This window comes from Cherax quadricarinatus, chromosome 63 (assembly GCF_038502225.1).
Source record: "Cherax quadricarinatus isolate ZL_2023a chromosome 63, ASM3850222v1, whole genome shotgun sequence".
Lineage (NCBI taxonomy): Eukaryota > Metazoa > Arthropoda > Malacostraca > Decapoda > Parastacidae > Cherax > Cherax quadricarinatus.
In genome coordinates this window covers 1163607-1181698 of record NC_091354.1, presented here as the reverse complement: position 1 = coordinate 1181698, position 18092 = coordinate 1163607, and the positions used below count along the sequence as shown (strand labels likewise).

General features: G+C 43.4%; 1 protein-coding gene across 2 annotated transcripts; it reads right to left on the bottom strand.

Moving 5' to 3' along the window:
- Positions 1-4023: 4023 nt before the first annotated feature.
- Positions 4024-6230, bottom strand: LOC128698223 (serine/threonine-protein kinase SBK1-like). Of its 2 annotated transcripts, none has more exons than XM_070098529.1 (2): positions 6099-6230; positions 4024-5920 (listed from the first exon to the last, which is right to left on the bottom strand). In XM_070098529.1, the coding sequence occupies exon 2, from the start codon at positions 5916-5918 to the stop codon at positions 4671-4673; it is 1248 nt and encodes a 415-aa protein (XP_069954630.1). In that variant the 5' UTR covers positions 5919-5920; positions 6099-6230; the 3' UTR covers positions 4024-4670. The 2 variants fall into 2 exon arrangements, with proteins under 2 accessions (XP_069954630.1, XP_069954629.1); XM_070098528.1 differs by having other exon boundaries at positions 6092-6227.
- Between the last annotated feature and the right edge of the window lie 11862 nt (positions 6231-18092).

Below are 18092 nucleotides of genomic sequence, written 5' to 3'. Positions count from 1 at the left end.
GGTTTTGTGGTATTGGTTGTGTAGCCCTGTTTGTGTGCGACAGGTTGTGTTGTCCTGGTTGTGTGGTCCTGGTTGTGTGGTCCTGGTTTTGTGGTATTGGTTGTGTGGTCCTGGTTGTGTGGTCCTGGTTTTGTGGTATTGGTTGTGTGGTCCTGGTTGTGTGGTCCTGGTTTTGTGGTATTGGTTGTGTGGTCCTGGTTTTGTGGTATTGGTTGTGTAGCCCTGTTTGTGTGCGACAGGTTGTGTTGTCCTGGTTGTGTGGTCCTGGTTGTGTGGTCCTGGTTTTGTGATATTGGTTGTGTGGTCCTGGTTTTGTGGTATTGGTTGTGTGGTCCTGGTTGTGTGGTCCTGGTTTTGTGGTATTGGTTGTGTGGTCCTGGTTGTGTGGTCCTGGTTTTGTGGTATTGGTTGTGTGGTCCTGGTTGTGTGGTCCTGGTTGTGTGGTCCTGGTTGTGTGGTCCTGGTTGTGTGGTCCTGGTTGTGTGGTCCTGGTTGTGTTGCCCTGGTTGTGTGGTCCTTGTTGTGTGGTCCCGGTTGTGTGGGCTTGGTTGTGTGGTCCTGGTTGTGTGGTCCTGGTTGTGTGGTCGTGGTTGTGTTGCCCTGGTTGTGTGGTCCTGGTTGTGTGGCCCTGGTTGTGTGGTCCTGGTTGTGTTGCCCTGGTTGTGTGGTCCTTGTTGTGTGGTCCTGGTTGTGTGGCCCTGGTTGTGTGGTCCTTGTTGTGTTGCCCTGGTTGTGTGGTCCTGGTTGTGTGGTCCTGGTTGTGTGGTGATGGATGTGTGGTCCTGGTTATGTGGCCTTGGTTGTGTGGTCCTTGTTGTGTGGCCGTGGTTGTGTGGCCCTGGTTGTGTGGTCCTGGTTGTGTTGCCCTGGTTGTGTGGTCCTGGTTGTGTGGTCCTGGTTGTGTGGTGATGGATGTGTGGTCCTGGTTATGTGGCCTTGGTTGTGTGGTCCTGGTTGTGTGGCCCTGGTTGTGTGGCCCTGGTTGTGTGGTCCTGGTTGTGTGGCCCTGGTTGTGTGGCCCTGGTTGTGTGGTCCTGGTTGTGTGGTGATGGATGTGTGGTCATGGTTATGTGGCCTTGGTTGTGTGGTCCTGGTTGTGTGGCCCTGGTTGTGTGGCCCTGGTTGTGTGGTCCTGGTTGTGTGGTCCTGGTTGTGTGGTCCTGGTTGTGTGGTCCTGGTTATGTGGCCCTGGTTGTGTGGTCCTGGTTATGTGGCCCTGGTTATGTGACCCTGGTTGTGTGGTCCTGGTTGTGTGGCCTGGTTGTGTGGTCCTGGTTGTGTGGTCCTGGTTGTGTGGTCCTGGTTGTGTGGTCCTGGTTGTGTAATCCTGGTTATGTGGCCCTGGTTATGTGGCCCTGGTCGTGTGTGGCCACACACGATATATACATACATATATATATATAAATATATATATATATATATATATATATATATATATATATATATATATATATATATATATATATATATATATATATATATATATATATATATATATATATGTATGCTATAAGGTCACAGTAAACAGGTGATTTCAGAATATGCAAAACAACCACTCTGAAAGAATAGAGAAATTCCAAGCGCTTTCGTGACTACTCACATTATCAAGGAACTGATAATGTGAGTAGTCACGAAAGCGCTTGGAATTTCTCTATTCTTTCAGAGTGGTTGTTTTGCATATGTATGTATATATATATATATATACAAGGAATTCGCTAGAGCAGGCGAAATATACACAAACACTGATCTCTGGCTGAAGGAGACTCGAACCTACGAACCTACGAACCTTAGGACAAGGTACGCAGTACTTTACCAATCTACCCACATTGGACAATACCTTGGCGTGTAGCTTGCGCTACACGTTTGATCCAAGGCAGCCAGCTTTCAGCCAGAGATAAGTGTTTGTATGTATATATATATATATATATATATATATATATATATATATATATATATATATATATATATATATATATATATATATATATATATATATATATATATATATATATATATATATATATATATATATATATATATATATGTATATGTATGTATGCAATAAGATCACAGTAAACAGGTGATTTCAGAATATGCAAAACAACCACTCTGAAAGAATAGAAAAATTCCAATCGCTTTCGTGACTACTCACATTATCAAGGAATTATGAAAGTAAAGTATCCAAGGAAGGTATATAAGGGGTCTGGCCAACACCTCACTATCAGATCCCACAACGGTTAAACACCTGACGTGCGCCGGCCCAACTGGACAGGTCCTGTTACAGAGGACCTGTCCAGTTGGGCCGGCGCGCGTCAGGTGTTTAACCGTTGTGGGATCTGATAGTGAGGTGTTGGCCAGACCCCTTATATACCTTCCTTGGATGCTTTACTTTCATAGTTCCTTGATAATGTGAGTAGTCACGAAAGCGCTTGGAAGTTCTCTATTCTTTCAGAGTGGTTGTTTTGCATATATATATATATATATATATATATATATATATATATATATATATATATATATATATATATATATATATATATATATATATATTTATATATATATATATTGTGTGTGTGTGCGTGTGTGTGTGTTTACCTGGAGAGAGTTCCGGGTGTCAACGCCCCCGTGGCCCGGTCTGTGACCAGGCCTCATGGTATAACAGGGCCTGATCAACCAGGCTGTTACTTCTGGCTTCACGCAATCCAACGTACGAGCCACAGCCCGGCTGGTCAGGTACCGACTGTAGGTGCTTGTCCAGTGTCTGCTTGAAGACTGCCAGGGGTCTATTGGTAGTCCCCCTTATGTATGCTGGGAGGCAGTTGAACAATCTCGGGCCCCTGACACTTATTGTATTGTCTCTTAACGTGCTAGTGACACCCCTGTCTTTTGCTTTCGTTGTGAGTGATTTTCGTGTGCAAGTTCGGTACTAGTCCCTCTAGGACTTTCCAGGTGTATATAAACATGTATCTCTCCCTCCTGCATTCCAGGGAATACAGGTTCAGGAACTTCAAGCGCTCCCAGTAATTGAGGTGTTTTATCTCCGTTATGCGCGCCGTGAAGGTTCTCTGTACATTTTCTAGGTCAGCAGTTTCACCTGCCTTGAAAGGTGCTGTTAGTGTGCAGCAATATTCCAGCCTAGATAGAACAAGTGACCTGAAGAGTGTCTTCATGGGCTTGGCCTCCCTAGTTTTGAAGGTTCTCATTATCCATCTTGTCATTTTTCTAGCAAATGCGATTGATAAAATGTTATGGTGTGTGTGTGTGTGTGGTTAGAAGAAGGATCACGTCACAAATGCTTTCCCCGGTGATATTTTCTCCTCTCTCCAACTGAAGAAGCCTCTTATTCGGGCGAAACGTTTGAGTAGTGAAAAATATCCAAGTATTGCACATGTGTCTCATGCATCTGCTTGTCGGTATTGTACACAATCAGTAATGAGAAACAGATGAGCAATCTTCTTGTACCTTCTCACCTCACCAAGACAAATCATGCAAATGTAGGACACTAAATTCCTTTTCAACCCAAGACAAACAAAAAAAAAAAACTTTTCTCAAACTAAACACAAGCCAACTGTTTTCAGTGATATATATTTTTCCCAGAGTGCCAATATAGGGCGCAGGTGTTGGCACTGTGCCTTCCTCATGTTCGTATCACACATATCTCTCCTTGCAGTGCTTTAAACGCAGTGTACAGTGTAAGACTTTGTTGCATGTCCTCCAACACTACTGATAATTATCATAATTATATATATATATATATATATATATATATATATATATATATATATATATATTTCATAAATAACGTGTTTCTTGAACAGTACCTTCAGTTTTACATGGTTCTTGATCCAGGGAACTGGAGGTACTCTCCATTGCCTTGGAGCAAGCCTGGTATTCCAGGGGAATAACCCGTAAGGGTTTGGAAATAAGGCGACTATTTTTTAATTTAGTATATTTTACTGAAGACAAAAATACAAACACACACACACACACACACACACACACACACACACACACACACACACACACACACACACACACACACACTTGGAATGTAATCAGAAATCTCACATTGATGTGAGTTGTTTCAGTAATACATTTCGATGATCTATGACTGAAATAATTCATACATTGCATAAAATGGTAACTTGAAATACAATATGTATCAACGTATACATGTATATATATAAAATGACTTTAACATAGTACCAATAACATCAGTCACTTCTAACTGCGAACGTAAATATTTTTTTTTGTATCTGTGTTACTAGGATTAGTTTCGTAGTGTTTATGTCACTGGTAAATCTAGTGGACTTCTAAGACTGGACACAAATCGAGGCTCTTAACTTTGAACTGGACACTAGACGAAGGTTCTCTCTCTTCTGGACTAATACCAACTCGGCAATGAGGACGAAATTGGAAAAATTTCTGAAGTCTGGTCTGTATACGTTTCAAAATATTCAGTTGAATTCTTTTTAAGCTTTTCGAAAAGCTTCATCAATAAACATACATCGATGTTGTAGGTCAGAGGCAATTTCATAAATATCTGTAGCTTCCCCCATCATAGAATTCAGGGCTACAAATAATGGCCCTAAATGCTTCTTCGTCTGGGTTCTTATAGAGCAATATAACACAGTAGAGACACAGCAGCATTACCTAACATATGCTCTGTTTTACGACGTGCTTGTGTTGCTAGTGTGGGAAGTGGCGAGAACACCGTCAGAAGCGAAGCTCACTCGCCTCTTGTATTCTTTTGGTTTTGATTTGCTGTGGGAAGCAGCGCCACCATCGGCAGAAGCGAAGCTCACGCTTCTTTTGCATTCTTTTGGCTGGGACTCTAGGCGAGAAGTGGCTTCTCCTTCTTCAGAAACAAAGCTGACGCGTCTCTTATCTTCCTGGGGCTGTGAATCTATCTGACGAAGGTAGTGACGAAGAACCGCAACCATTTTTGTCTCAGTTCGAGTAAACAATGACTTCGCTCCATCCGATAAAAATTTCGATAAAGTGTCATTCAGTGTTATGTTGGCTGCGTGAGTCTCCCTCAAGTGCCAGACATCAGGTAAGTACTTATATAATTCCTTTACACCAAGACGTTTTTTAGGTTTGGGCTCCAGGAGGCGACGTAGAAGGCGAAGAAGGCGAGGAGTGAAGCACCGGAAGCGTGGTGGCATCTTCGTGGTCTTACGCTTTAGCCAGGCCACCCAGGAGTTGTAGTGGCGGTCTGTGATATCTGCAGAAGACCAAGGATATGAACCAGTCAGGCACACGAAGATGAGGATGCCAAGTTGCCAGGCATCCTGGCTTCTGTGGACGTGGTAACCCTCGTTATACACGGCCACACTCACTTCTGGTGGCGCCCAGGGTGACCCAACCTTCAACTTCTTCACCAGTGCTCCCTCTTGCTGGGTCTTGCTGAAGCAGCCCAATTTGACTAGCGAAAATTTTCGATCAAATACGAAGATGTTTTCTGTGCAGATATCACTGTGAACCAGGTCTCTCTCGTGCATAAACTCCAGAGCTTGAGCGATTTGCTTCACTACAGTCTTCGTCCCTAGTTCCCCCATGCCGCCTCTCCTGACAAACTCTGATAAATGACCCAGTTTAGACAGCTCTTGTACTAAGACGTAGGAAGTTTCTGTTTCGAAGACTTGGTCAAAACACTTGTAAATATTGCTATGAAAACTAAGCAAGGAGTTGTAATAGAACTCTTGAAGGAAATCCTTCTTCTTGATGGCGTCCTTCTGCACACTCTTGAGAGCCACGCTGCTGGAGTCAGACTCCAGACATCTAGCGCTGAAGACTTTGATGCTACCATTCTCCTTCAGGAGTCGTACTTCAGCGAACTGACGATCAATCTCCAGCTTCGGCAACTCCACTGTCTGGGGGCCACGGATGCTGCTGCTCCTCCTCACCTCACCCATCTCTGAAAAATTCAGTTCATTAGATTGTGTTCCAAATATATGTGTCAGACCTCGTCTAAGCAAAACACTAAGCAAGTTCTAATGTACTTCGCCACCATATTATTTTCCTGTAAACATTATGTTGATACACATAACATCGATACTTATGCTAAAATCTCATTCAATAAACTTACTTCTTACCCTCGAATAAATTTTACGAGTAACTATGAGTACTAAAAGTTTAAGAAGTTGATAGTATTCAAACTTGGTACAAACTACATGCACACTGCTGAACACTAAGCGGAGGTTGCAGTAGCAACTTCTCTGAGCTGCGTCTGTGTTGCTTCTGTCGTCAGGGCGAGGCACCTGTGAGGGTTATATCTCTACCTACCTTGATGTCACCGAGAAATTTTCGTTTACGAGGTACCAAGACTCAAGATCGTTTCCCAAAACGCTCACGGTAGCGCCCCTAATTTCTACTTCCTGGTAACTATATGGTGAAGCACCGATTTCTCCTCTGGGTGAATCACGTCATAACCCAATGGTAGTACCTTCGGCTCACAACCGAAGAAGCGGGTTTAACCCTGAAGACAATAGACAATGTTCTCTTTACACCTGCTGCCCCTGTCTACCTACCAGTAAATAGGTACCTCTATTCTAGTCGACAGTTGTGGGTCACATCTTAAGGAATAATTAATATACTTTTGTTGGCACTACGCAAATAACCCGAACATAGGAGAACATTATGACGATGTTTTGGTCCAAATCGCACCGAAACGTTGCTAAACGCGCGGGTTGTTTGTGTATTGTTCCAGTGACGGTATAGTACCTTACTATTCTTTACCTTTTATAGCATACTATTATACAGAATGGATATAAATGTACTGGAAAACGTACAAAGGAGAATGACAAAGTTGATCCCATGCATCAGAAATCTTCCCTATGAGGATAGACTGAGGCCCTGAATCTGCACTCTCTAGAAAGGCGTAGAATTAGGTGGGATGTGATTGAGGTGTAAATGAAAACAGGAATTAATAAAGAGGATGTAAATAGCGTGCAAAAAATATCTAGCCTAGACAGGACTCGTAGCAATGGCTTTAAATTGGAAAAAATCAGATTCAGGAAGGATATAGGAACGCACTGGTTTGGTAACAGAGTTGTGGATGAGTGGAACAAACTCCCGAGTACCGTCATAGAAGCTAAAACGTTGTGTAGTTTTAAAAATAGGTTGGATAAATACATGAGTGGGTGTGGGTGGGTGTGAGTTGGACCTGACTAGTTTGTGCTACTAGGTCGGATGCCGTGCCCCTCCCTTAAGTGACGTGTCTGACCTCACTATAAGAACATAAAAAAGAAAGAACACTGCAGCAGGCTTACTGGCCCATGCGAGGCAGGTCCAATTCTCCTACCGGCTTACAATTAAAGGTATTGTATATTTTATGCAGTACCTATTATGTATGTTTTTATACCATGTAAGTGAGGCGCGGGGTCATCCCTTCTTTATGAACTTCCTTGTTGACTCATTAGGGAAAAGATTTCGTTTGAACTGCGGGATGCTAGTTCGGGTAACAGAGACTGTTTATTGTTTAGGGTCATAAGTAGGGGAAAAGAACAGGAGGGTAAACACATCACAAGTGTCTTTCGGTTCAGTGAACCTGTTGGTGTTGGTGCCAAGAGGGAAAATCTTCCAGGAATGGTGTCTGATGCACCTTTATCCACCCACTCTTCCCCTCAGTGTCCTTGTTACTATGCCCTCTATCTCTTTCTCTCTCTCTCTCTCTCTCTCTCTCTCTCTCTCTCTCTTTCTCCCATACTCAAGCAAATTTTCACACAGACACTCATAAAAGAACTGTTATTTAGAATTTACAGGACCTGCCCAATATGGACCAATGAATCTGCTACAGTACTCCACCTTTCATATATTAAGTTCTTATACACGATCATTCAAGAGAGATGAGGACACACTGAGGCTGGATGTTTCTCAGAAACAAAGCCGTCGTATTCTGTTATTGATGGAATACAACACCGCCAAGTTGAAGAATGAGACACTTATGTCTCACTTGAGTATCTGTACTGCTGTACTAGTCTGTCTAAGAGTGAGAGTAAGATCTGGATGTTCCAATGTTGTCATTCTTCACTCAACGATTACGATAGGTTATCGCAAAGATAAGACTCACGTAGGAGAGAGAGAGAGAGAGTACATGAGGGTACATGGGAATATATGGGAGTACATGGGAATATATGGGAGTATATGGGAGTACATGGGACTATGTAGGACAGACAGATGACAGAGAATATTAAAAACCCACAATGAGGAATTTTGCTGTGAAAGTATATATCTTATCTAGATTAAGAGCTTCTACAGTCTATTGTCAGAATTTTTGAGGCATTAACAGATGGTTGATAATATACGATATTATTGTAAATATTTTTATTTTGTGGTGCTGTTCCTGCCGTATTTATTTATACTGTTCTTCTTCCACTGCCGCTAACAGAACTGTGTACCACTGTTGTGACTGTTACAACCACCACTGCTGTGACTGTTACAACCACCACTGCTGTGACTGTTACAACCACCACTTCTGTGACTGTTACAACCACCACTGCTGTGACTGTTACAACCACCACTTCTGTGACTGTTACAACCACCACTGCTGTGACTGTTACAACCACCACTGCTGTGACTCTTACAACCATCACTGCTGTGACTGTTTCAACTATCACTGTTGTGACTGTTACAACCACCACTGCTGTGACTGTTACAACCACCACTTCTGTGACTGTTACAACCACTACTTCTGTGACTGTTACAACCACCACTGCTGTGACTGTTACAACCACCACTTCTGTGACTGTTACAACCACCACTGCTGTGACTGTTACAACCACCACTGCTGTGACTGTTACAACCATCACTGCTGTGACTGTTTCAACTATCACTGTTGTGACTGTTACAACCACCACTGCTGTGACTGTTACAACCATCACTGCTGTGACTGTTACAACCACCACTGCTGTGACTGTTACAACTATCACTGTTGTGACTGTTACAACCACCACTGCTGTGACTGTTACAACCACCACTGCTGTGACTGTTACAACCACCACTGCTGTGACTGTTACAACCACCACTGCTGTGACTGTTACAACCATCACTGCTGTGACTGTTACAACTATCACTGTTGTGACTGTTACAACAACCACTGCTGTGACTGTTACAACCATCACTGCTGTGACTGTTACAACCACCACTGCTGTGACTTTTACAACTATCACTGTTGTGACTGTTACAACCATCACTGCTGTGACTGTTACAACCACCACTGCTGTGACTGTTACATCTATCACTGTTGTGACTGTTACAACCACCACTGCTGTGACTGTTACAACTATCACTGTTGTGACTGTTACAACCATCACTGCTGTGACTGTTACAACTATCACTGCTGTGACTGTTAAAACCACCATTGCTGTGACTGCTACAACCACCACTGCTCTGACTGTCACAACCACCACTGCTGTGACTGTTACAACCACCACTGCTGTGACTGTCACAATCACCACTGCTGTGACTGTTACAACCACTACTGCTGTGACTGTTACAACCACCATTGCTGTGACTGTCACAATCACCACTGCTGTGACTGTTACAACCACCATTGCTGTGACTGTCACAACCACCATTGCTGTGACTGTTACAACCACCACTTCTGTGACTGTCACAACAACCACTGCTGTGCCTGTCACAACCAACACTGCTGTGACTGTTACAACCACCACTGCTGTGACTGTCACAACCACCACTGCTGTGCCTGTTACAACCACCACTGCTGTAACTGTTACAACCACCACTGCTGTGACTGTTACAACCACCACTGCTGTGACTGTTACAACCACCATTGCTGTGACTGTCACAACCACCACAGCTGTGCCTGTCACAACCACCACTGCTGTGCCTGTCACAACCACCACTTCTGTGACTGTTACAACCACCACTGCTGTGACTGTTACAACCAGCACTGCTGTGAATGTTACAAAGAACATTGCTGTGACTGTTACAACCACAACTTCTGTGACTGTCACAATCACCACTGCTGTGACTGTTACAACCACCATTGCTGTGACTGTCACAACCACCATTGCTGTGACTGTTACAACCACCACTTCTGAGACTGTCACAACCACCACTGCTGTGCCTGTCACAACCACCACTGGTGTGACTGTTACAACCACCACTGCTGTGACTGTTACAACCACCACTTCTGTGACTGTTGCAACCACCACTGCTGTGACTGTTACAACCACCACTGCTGTGACTGTTACAACCACCACTGCTGTGACTGTTACAACCACCATCGCTGTGATTGTCACAACCACCACAGCTGTGACTGTTGCAACCACCACTTCTGTGACTGTCACAACCACCACTGCTGTGACTGTTACAACCACCACTGCTGTGACTGTTACAACAAGCACTGCTGTGAATGTTACAAAGAGCATTGCTGTGACTGTTACAACCACAACTTCTGTGACTGTCACAACCACCACTGCTGTGACTGTTACAACCACCATTGCTGTGACTGTCACAACCACCACTGCTGTGACTATTACAACCACCACTTCTGTGACTGTCACAAGCACCACTGCTGTGCCTCTCACAACCACCACTGTTGTGACTGTTACAACCACCACTGCTGTGGCTGTTACAACCACCATTGCTGTGACTGTCACAATCACCACTGCTGTGACTGTTACAACCACTACTGCTGTGACTGTTGCAACCACCATTGCTGTGACTGTCACAATCACCACTGCTGTGACTGTTACAACCACCATTGCTGTGACTGTCACAACCACCATTGCTGTGACTGTTACAACCAACACTTCTGTGACTGTCACAACCACCACTGCTGTGCCTGTCACAACCAACACTGCTGTGACTGTTACAACCACCACTGCTGTGACTGTTACAACCACCACTGCTGTGCCTGTTACAACCACCACTGCTGTAACTGTTACAACCACCACTGCTGTGACTGTTACAACCACCACTGCTGTGACTGTTACAACCACCATTGCTGTGACTGTCACAACCACCACAGCTGTGCCTGTCACAACCACCACTGCTGTGACTTTTACAACTATCACTGTTGTGACTGTTACAACCATCACTGCTGTGACTGTTACAACCACCACTGCTGTGACTGTTACATCTATCACTGTTGTGACTGTTACAACCACCACTGCTGTGACTGTTACAACTATCACTGTTGTGACTGTTACAACCATCACTGCTGTGACTGTTACAACTATCACTGCTGTGACTGTTAAAACCACCATTGCTGTGACTGCTACAACCACCACTGCTCTGACTGTCACAACCACCACTGCTGTGACTGTTACAACCACCACTGCTGTGACTGTCACAATCACCACTGCTGTGACTGTTACAACCACTACTGCTGTGACTGTTACAACCACCATTGCTGTGACTGTCACAATCACCACTGCTGTGACTGTTACAACCACCATTGCTGTGACTGTCACAACCACCATTGCTGTGACTGTTACAACCACCACTTCTGTGACTGTCACAACCACCACTACTGTGCCTGTCACAACCAACACTGCTGTGACTGTTACAACCACCACTGCTGTGACTGTTACAACCACCACTGCTGTGCCTGTTACAACCACCACTGCTGTAACTGTCACAACCACCACTGCTGTGACTGTTACAACCACCACTGCTGTGACTGTTACAACCACCATTGCTGTGACTGTCACAACCACCACAGCTGTGCCTGTCACAACCACCACTGCTGTGCCTGTCACAACCACCACTTCTGTGACTGTTACAACCACCACTGCTGTGACTGTTACAACCAGCACTGCTGTGAATGTTACAAAGAACATTGCTGTGACTGTTACAACCACAACTTCTGTGACTGTCACAATCACCACTGCTGTGACTGTTACAACCACCATTGCTGTGACTGTCACAACCACCATTGCTGTGACTGTTACAACCACCACTTCTGTGACTGTCACAACCACCACTGCTGTGCCTGTCACAACCACCACTGGTGTGACTGTTACAACCACCACTGCTGTGACTGTTACAACCACCACTGCTGTGACTGTTGCAACCACCACTGCTGTGACTGTTACAACCACCACTGCTGTGACTGTTACAACCACCACTGCTGTGACTGTTACAACCACCATCGCTGTGATTGTCACAACCACCACAGCTGTGACTGTTGCAACCACCACTTCTGTGACTGTCACAACCACCACTGCTGTGACTGTTACAACCACCACTGATGTGACTGTTACAACCAGCACTGCTGTGAATGTTACAAAGAGCATTGCTGTGACTGTTACAACCACAACTTCTGTGACTGTCACAACCACCACTGCTGTGACTGTTACAACCACCATTGCTGTGACTGTCACAACCACCACTGCTGTGACTATTACAACCACCACTTCTGTGACTGTCACAAGCACCACTGCTGTGCCTCTCACAACCACCACTGTTGTGACTGTTACAACCACCACTGCTGTGGCTGTTACAACCACCATTGCTGTGACTGTCACAATCACCACTGCTGTGACTGTTACAACCACTACTGCTGTGACTGTTACAACCACCATTGCTGTGACTGTCACAATCACCACTGCTGTGACTGTTACAACCACCATTGCTGTGACTGTCACAACCACCATTGCTGTGACTGTTACAACCAACACTTCTGTGACTGTCACAACCACCACTGCTGTGCCTGTCACAACCAACACTGCTGTGACTGTTACAACCACCACTGCTGTGACTGTTACAACCACCACTGCTGTGCCTGTTACAACCACCACTGCTGTAACTGTTACAACCACCACTGCTGTGACTGTTACAACCACCACTGCTGTGACTGTTACAACCACAATTGCTGTGACTGTCACAACCACCACAGCTGTGCCTGTCACAACCACCACTGCTGTGCCTGTCACAACCACCACTTCTGTGACTGTTACAACCACCACTGCTGTGACTGTTACAACCAGCACTGCTGTGAATGTTACAAAGAACATTGCTGTGACTGTTACAACCACAACTTCTGTGACTGTCACAATCACCTCTGCTGTGACTGTTACAACCACCATTGCTGTGACTGTCACAACCACCATTGCTGTGACTGTTACAACCACCACTTCTGTGACTGTCACAACCACCACTGCTGTGCCTGTCACAACCACCACTGGTGTGACTGTTACAACCACCACTGCTGTGACTGTTACAACCACCACTGCTGTGACTGTTGCAACCACCACTGCTGTGACTGTTACAACCACCACTGCTGTGACTGTTACAACCACCACTGCTGTGACTGTTACAACCACTATCGCTGTGATTGTCACAACCTCCACAGCTGTGACTGTTGCAACCACCACTTCTGTGACTGTCACAACCACCACTGCTGTGACTGTTACAACCACCACTGCTGTGACTGTTACAACCAGCACTGCTGTGAATGTTACAAAGAGCATTGCTGTGACTGTTACAACCACAACTTCTGTGACTGTCACAACCAGCACTGCTGTGACTGTTACAACCACCATTGCTGTGACTGTCACAACCACCACTGCTGTGACTATTACAACCACCACTTCTGTGACTGTCACAAGCACCACTGCTGTGCCTCTCACAACCACCACTGTTGTGACTGTTACAACCACCACTACTGTGACTACCACAACCACCACTGCTGTTTTGTGTGGTTCATTGTCAATTGTTCACACTGACGATGTTACTGAGCTGACTTCAGGAACCTGTTGACTTCAGTTTGTCCCAGAGTAGTATGTTGCATCCTGTACTTACCTAGGTCATGTCTAGGTGGTTCATGAACCTAACTTTCAGTTTCAGTGGCTAGTTCCAATCTGCTGTAACACTGTTTACGATTAGAATTCACATTGAGAGAGAGAGAGAGAGAGAGAGAGAGAGAGAGAGAGAGAGAGAGAGAGAGAGAGAGAGAGAGAGAGAGAGAGAGAGAGAGAGAGAGAGAGAGAGAGAGAGCAAGAGAGAGAGAGAGAACTGTAATCGTCTTAGTATCTAGATCAACACCACACAATGCAAGGTACTACCCATCTCAAACACAGCCTTCCTCTTCTCCCTCCGTCACGTCTTACTGGAGACAGTACCATGGTCACTGCTTGGTATCACGCCCATCAACACTCTGCAACATTGCTTGGCTCCCTAGCGAGGTCAATGATTGCTTTGTAAGCTTTAAAGTCTATCTACTACACGAGCGCCATTAAGGCCGCATGTCACCTGTTCACCACCAAGAACAGTCTCAATACTGTGATTGGTATAATACACAAATAACCTTCACATTGGAGAGAGAAACTTGTTACGACGTTTCGGCCTGACTTGGACTATTGACAAGTCGCACTGTGACTTGTTTTTAAGTTGTGTATTGTTCACCCCCTTTCAGCGTCTCTGTAACACCTATAATAGTGGATTAAAGTAACTCTAAGTGATCAGTAATAATCCAACGTGGAGATAGAAACAGATAAGATTAATTGATCAGTATATTTCGATCCCCTTTTGGGATCCTCTTCAGCAAATACATAAATGAAATGAGAACACGAATCTATTAGGAAGGTTACGCCTCTCGCTGTACGAGAGAGTGAGTTTAGGACGCGTATATCAATCAAGACATACCCTTTTTAAGAGTGAATTCCCTACATGTTTGGTTCTAAATACAGACCAAATGGATGTCCTTGTTTAGACCTAATGCTGAGTACACTGTATAAAAGCGAAGGTGAAATATCTTCAGAGTGCCAAACTCAGAGAATACTGTGACTAACATAAAAACCGAGCCACCATCTTCTACCAAATATATATATATATATATATATATATATATATATATATATATATATATATATATATATATATATATATATATATATATATATATATATATGTATATTTGGCACATCTGTTGTACTGAGAATAGCGTCGCTGGTCAGGCCAGAACATACAGGAGAATGAATTGGCTGGAAACCATGCCTGAGGCTCACTGGTCTAGGAAGAAACGTGGCTTGCAGTCCAGCAGGCTACCTAGGGTTATGAGGCATCTGTAGCTGAGTGGTGTAAGGCGTCAGGTTGGGAGTTAAGCTACACTCGTCGAGAGCTGCCAACGTGAGTTCGAACCCTGTTGACTACGATATTTCATTGAAAATATTGTTGTTATGTATTGTTATTATTATTATTATTATTATTATTATTATTATTATTATTATTATTATTATTATTATTATTATTATTATTATTATTATTATTATTATTATTATTACCAGCTTCCAGGTACTACACTGTACCCAGCTGTCAATCAGCAACAATCACCAACAACAACCACCACCACCAACAACAACTACCACCAACAACAACCACCAACAACAACAACTACCACCAACAACAACCACCAACAACAGCAACAACCACCAACAACAACCACCACCACCAATAACAACAACCACCACCATCAACAATCACCACCAACAACCACCACCAACAACAGCCTTCACCAACAACAACTACCTCCAAGAACAACCACCAGCAACAACAACAACCACCAACAACAGTCACCAACAACAGCAACAACCACCACCACCACCAACAGCAACCACCAACAACAACCACCAACAACAACCACCACCAACAACAACAACCACCAACAAGAACTACCACCATCAACAAGAACAACCACCAACAACAACAACCACCAACAACAACAACTACCAACAACAACAACCACCACCAACAACAACAACCAACAACAACAACCACCACCACCAGTAAAAACCACCACCAACAACAGCAGCCACCAACAACAACAACCAACAACAACAACCACCACCAACAATAACAACTATCAACACCAACAACAACCACCACCAACAACAGCAACTACCACCACTACCAACAACAACCACCACTAACAACAACAACCACCACCACCAACAACTACCACCACCACCAACAACAACCACCACCACCCACAACAACCACCACCATGAAGCCTGGTCTCAGACCGAGCCGCGGGGACATTGACCCCCGAAACCTTCTCCAAGTGTACTCCAGGTACACCACCACCACGAACAACAATAAACCACCAACAACAACAATCACTACCAACAACAACAACAACCACCACTACCTACATCAACCACCACCACCACCAAAAACAACAACCACCAACAACAACAGCGATCAACAATAACCACTACCAACAACAACCACCACCAACAACAACAACCACCAATAACAACAACTAAAACTACCAACAACCACCACCACCAAACATGAAAGCTTTAAACCCTATAATAGGCAGTAAACTCTCAGTGTATATACACTGAGAGGTGTGTTTCTCAGTGTATATACACTGAGAGATGTGTTTCTCAGTGTATATGCACTGAGAGATGTTTCTCAGTGTATATACACTGAGAGATGTGTTTCTCAGTGTATATGCACTGAGAGATGTGTTTCTCAGTGTATATACACTGAGAGATGTGTTTCTCAGTGTATATACACTGAGAGATGTGTTTCTCAGTGTATATACACTGAGAGATGTGTTTCTCAGTGTATATACACTGAGAGATGTGTTTCTCAGTGTATACACACTGAGAGATGTGTTCCTCAGTGTATATACACTGAGAGATGTGTTTCTCAGTGTGTATACACTGAGAGATGTGTTCCTCAGTGTATATACACTGAGAGATGTGTTTCTCAGTGTATATACACTGAGATATGTGTTTCTCAGTGTATACACACTGAGAGATGTGTTCCTCAGTGTATATACACTGAGAGATGTGTTTCTCAGTGTGTATACACTGAGAGATGTGTTCCTCAGTGTATATACACTGAGACATGTGTTCCTCAGTGTATATACACTGAGAGATGTGTTCCTCAGTGTATATACACTGAGAGATGTGCTCCTCAGTGTATATACACTGAGAGATGTGTTCCTCAGTGTATATACACTGAGAGATGTGTTCCTCAGTGTATATACACTGAGAGATGTGTTCCTCAGTGTATATACACTGAGAGATGTGTTTCTCAGTGTGTATACACTGAGAGATGTGTTCCTCAGTGTATATACATTGAGAGATGTGTTCCTCGGTGTATATACACTGAGAGATGTGTTCCTCAGTGTATATACACTGAGAGATGTGTTCCTCAGTGTATATACACTGAGAGATGTGTTCCTCAGTGTATATACACTGAGAGATGTGTTTCTCAGTGTGTATACACTGAGAGATGTGTTCCTCAGTGTATATACACTGAGAGATGTGTTCCTCAGTGTATATACACTGAGAGATGTGTTCCTCAGTGTATATACACTGAGAGATGTGCTCCTCAGTGTGTATACACTGAGAGATGTGTTCTCAGTGTATATACACAGAGATGTGTTCTCAGTGTATATACACTGAGAGATGAGGTCCTCAGTGTATATCCATTGAGAGATGTGTTCCTCGGTGTATATACACTGAGAGATGTGTTCCTCAGTGTATATACACTGAGAGATGTGTTCTCAGTGTATATACTGAGAGATGTGTTTCAGTGTATATACACTGAGATGTTTCTCAGTGTATATACACTGAGAGATGTGTTTCTCAGTGTATATACACTGAGAGATGTGTTCCTCAGTGTATATACACTGAGAGATGTGTTCCTCAGAAAGCACTTAACAACATGCTTAGAAATTAAGTCAATAATTACTACCTATATAATGTAATTAATATTTTCTAAAAATCATTATTTTTATTATTTTAATAATAATTATTATTATTATTAATATTATTATTATTATTATTATTATTATTATTATTATTATTATTATTATTATTATTATTATTACTATTATTATTGTTGTTGTTATTATTATTATTATTATTATTATTATTATTATTATTATTATTATTATTATCATTGTTGTTGATGTTATTATTACCAAGGGGACGCGATAAACCCGTCGGAGACATACAGTTTTCTTGGATTTTCTTTAAATTACTTGCTGAGCATACTGCAGAAGCTTCACAACCCTTGCGGGTGTAGCGCTTCCTCGTGAACATAAAAATATATAAAATCTGAGGATATTGTGTTTTCTTCTCATACAATAATACATCATA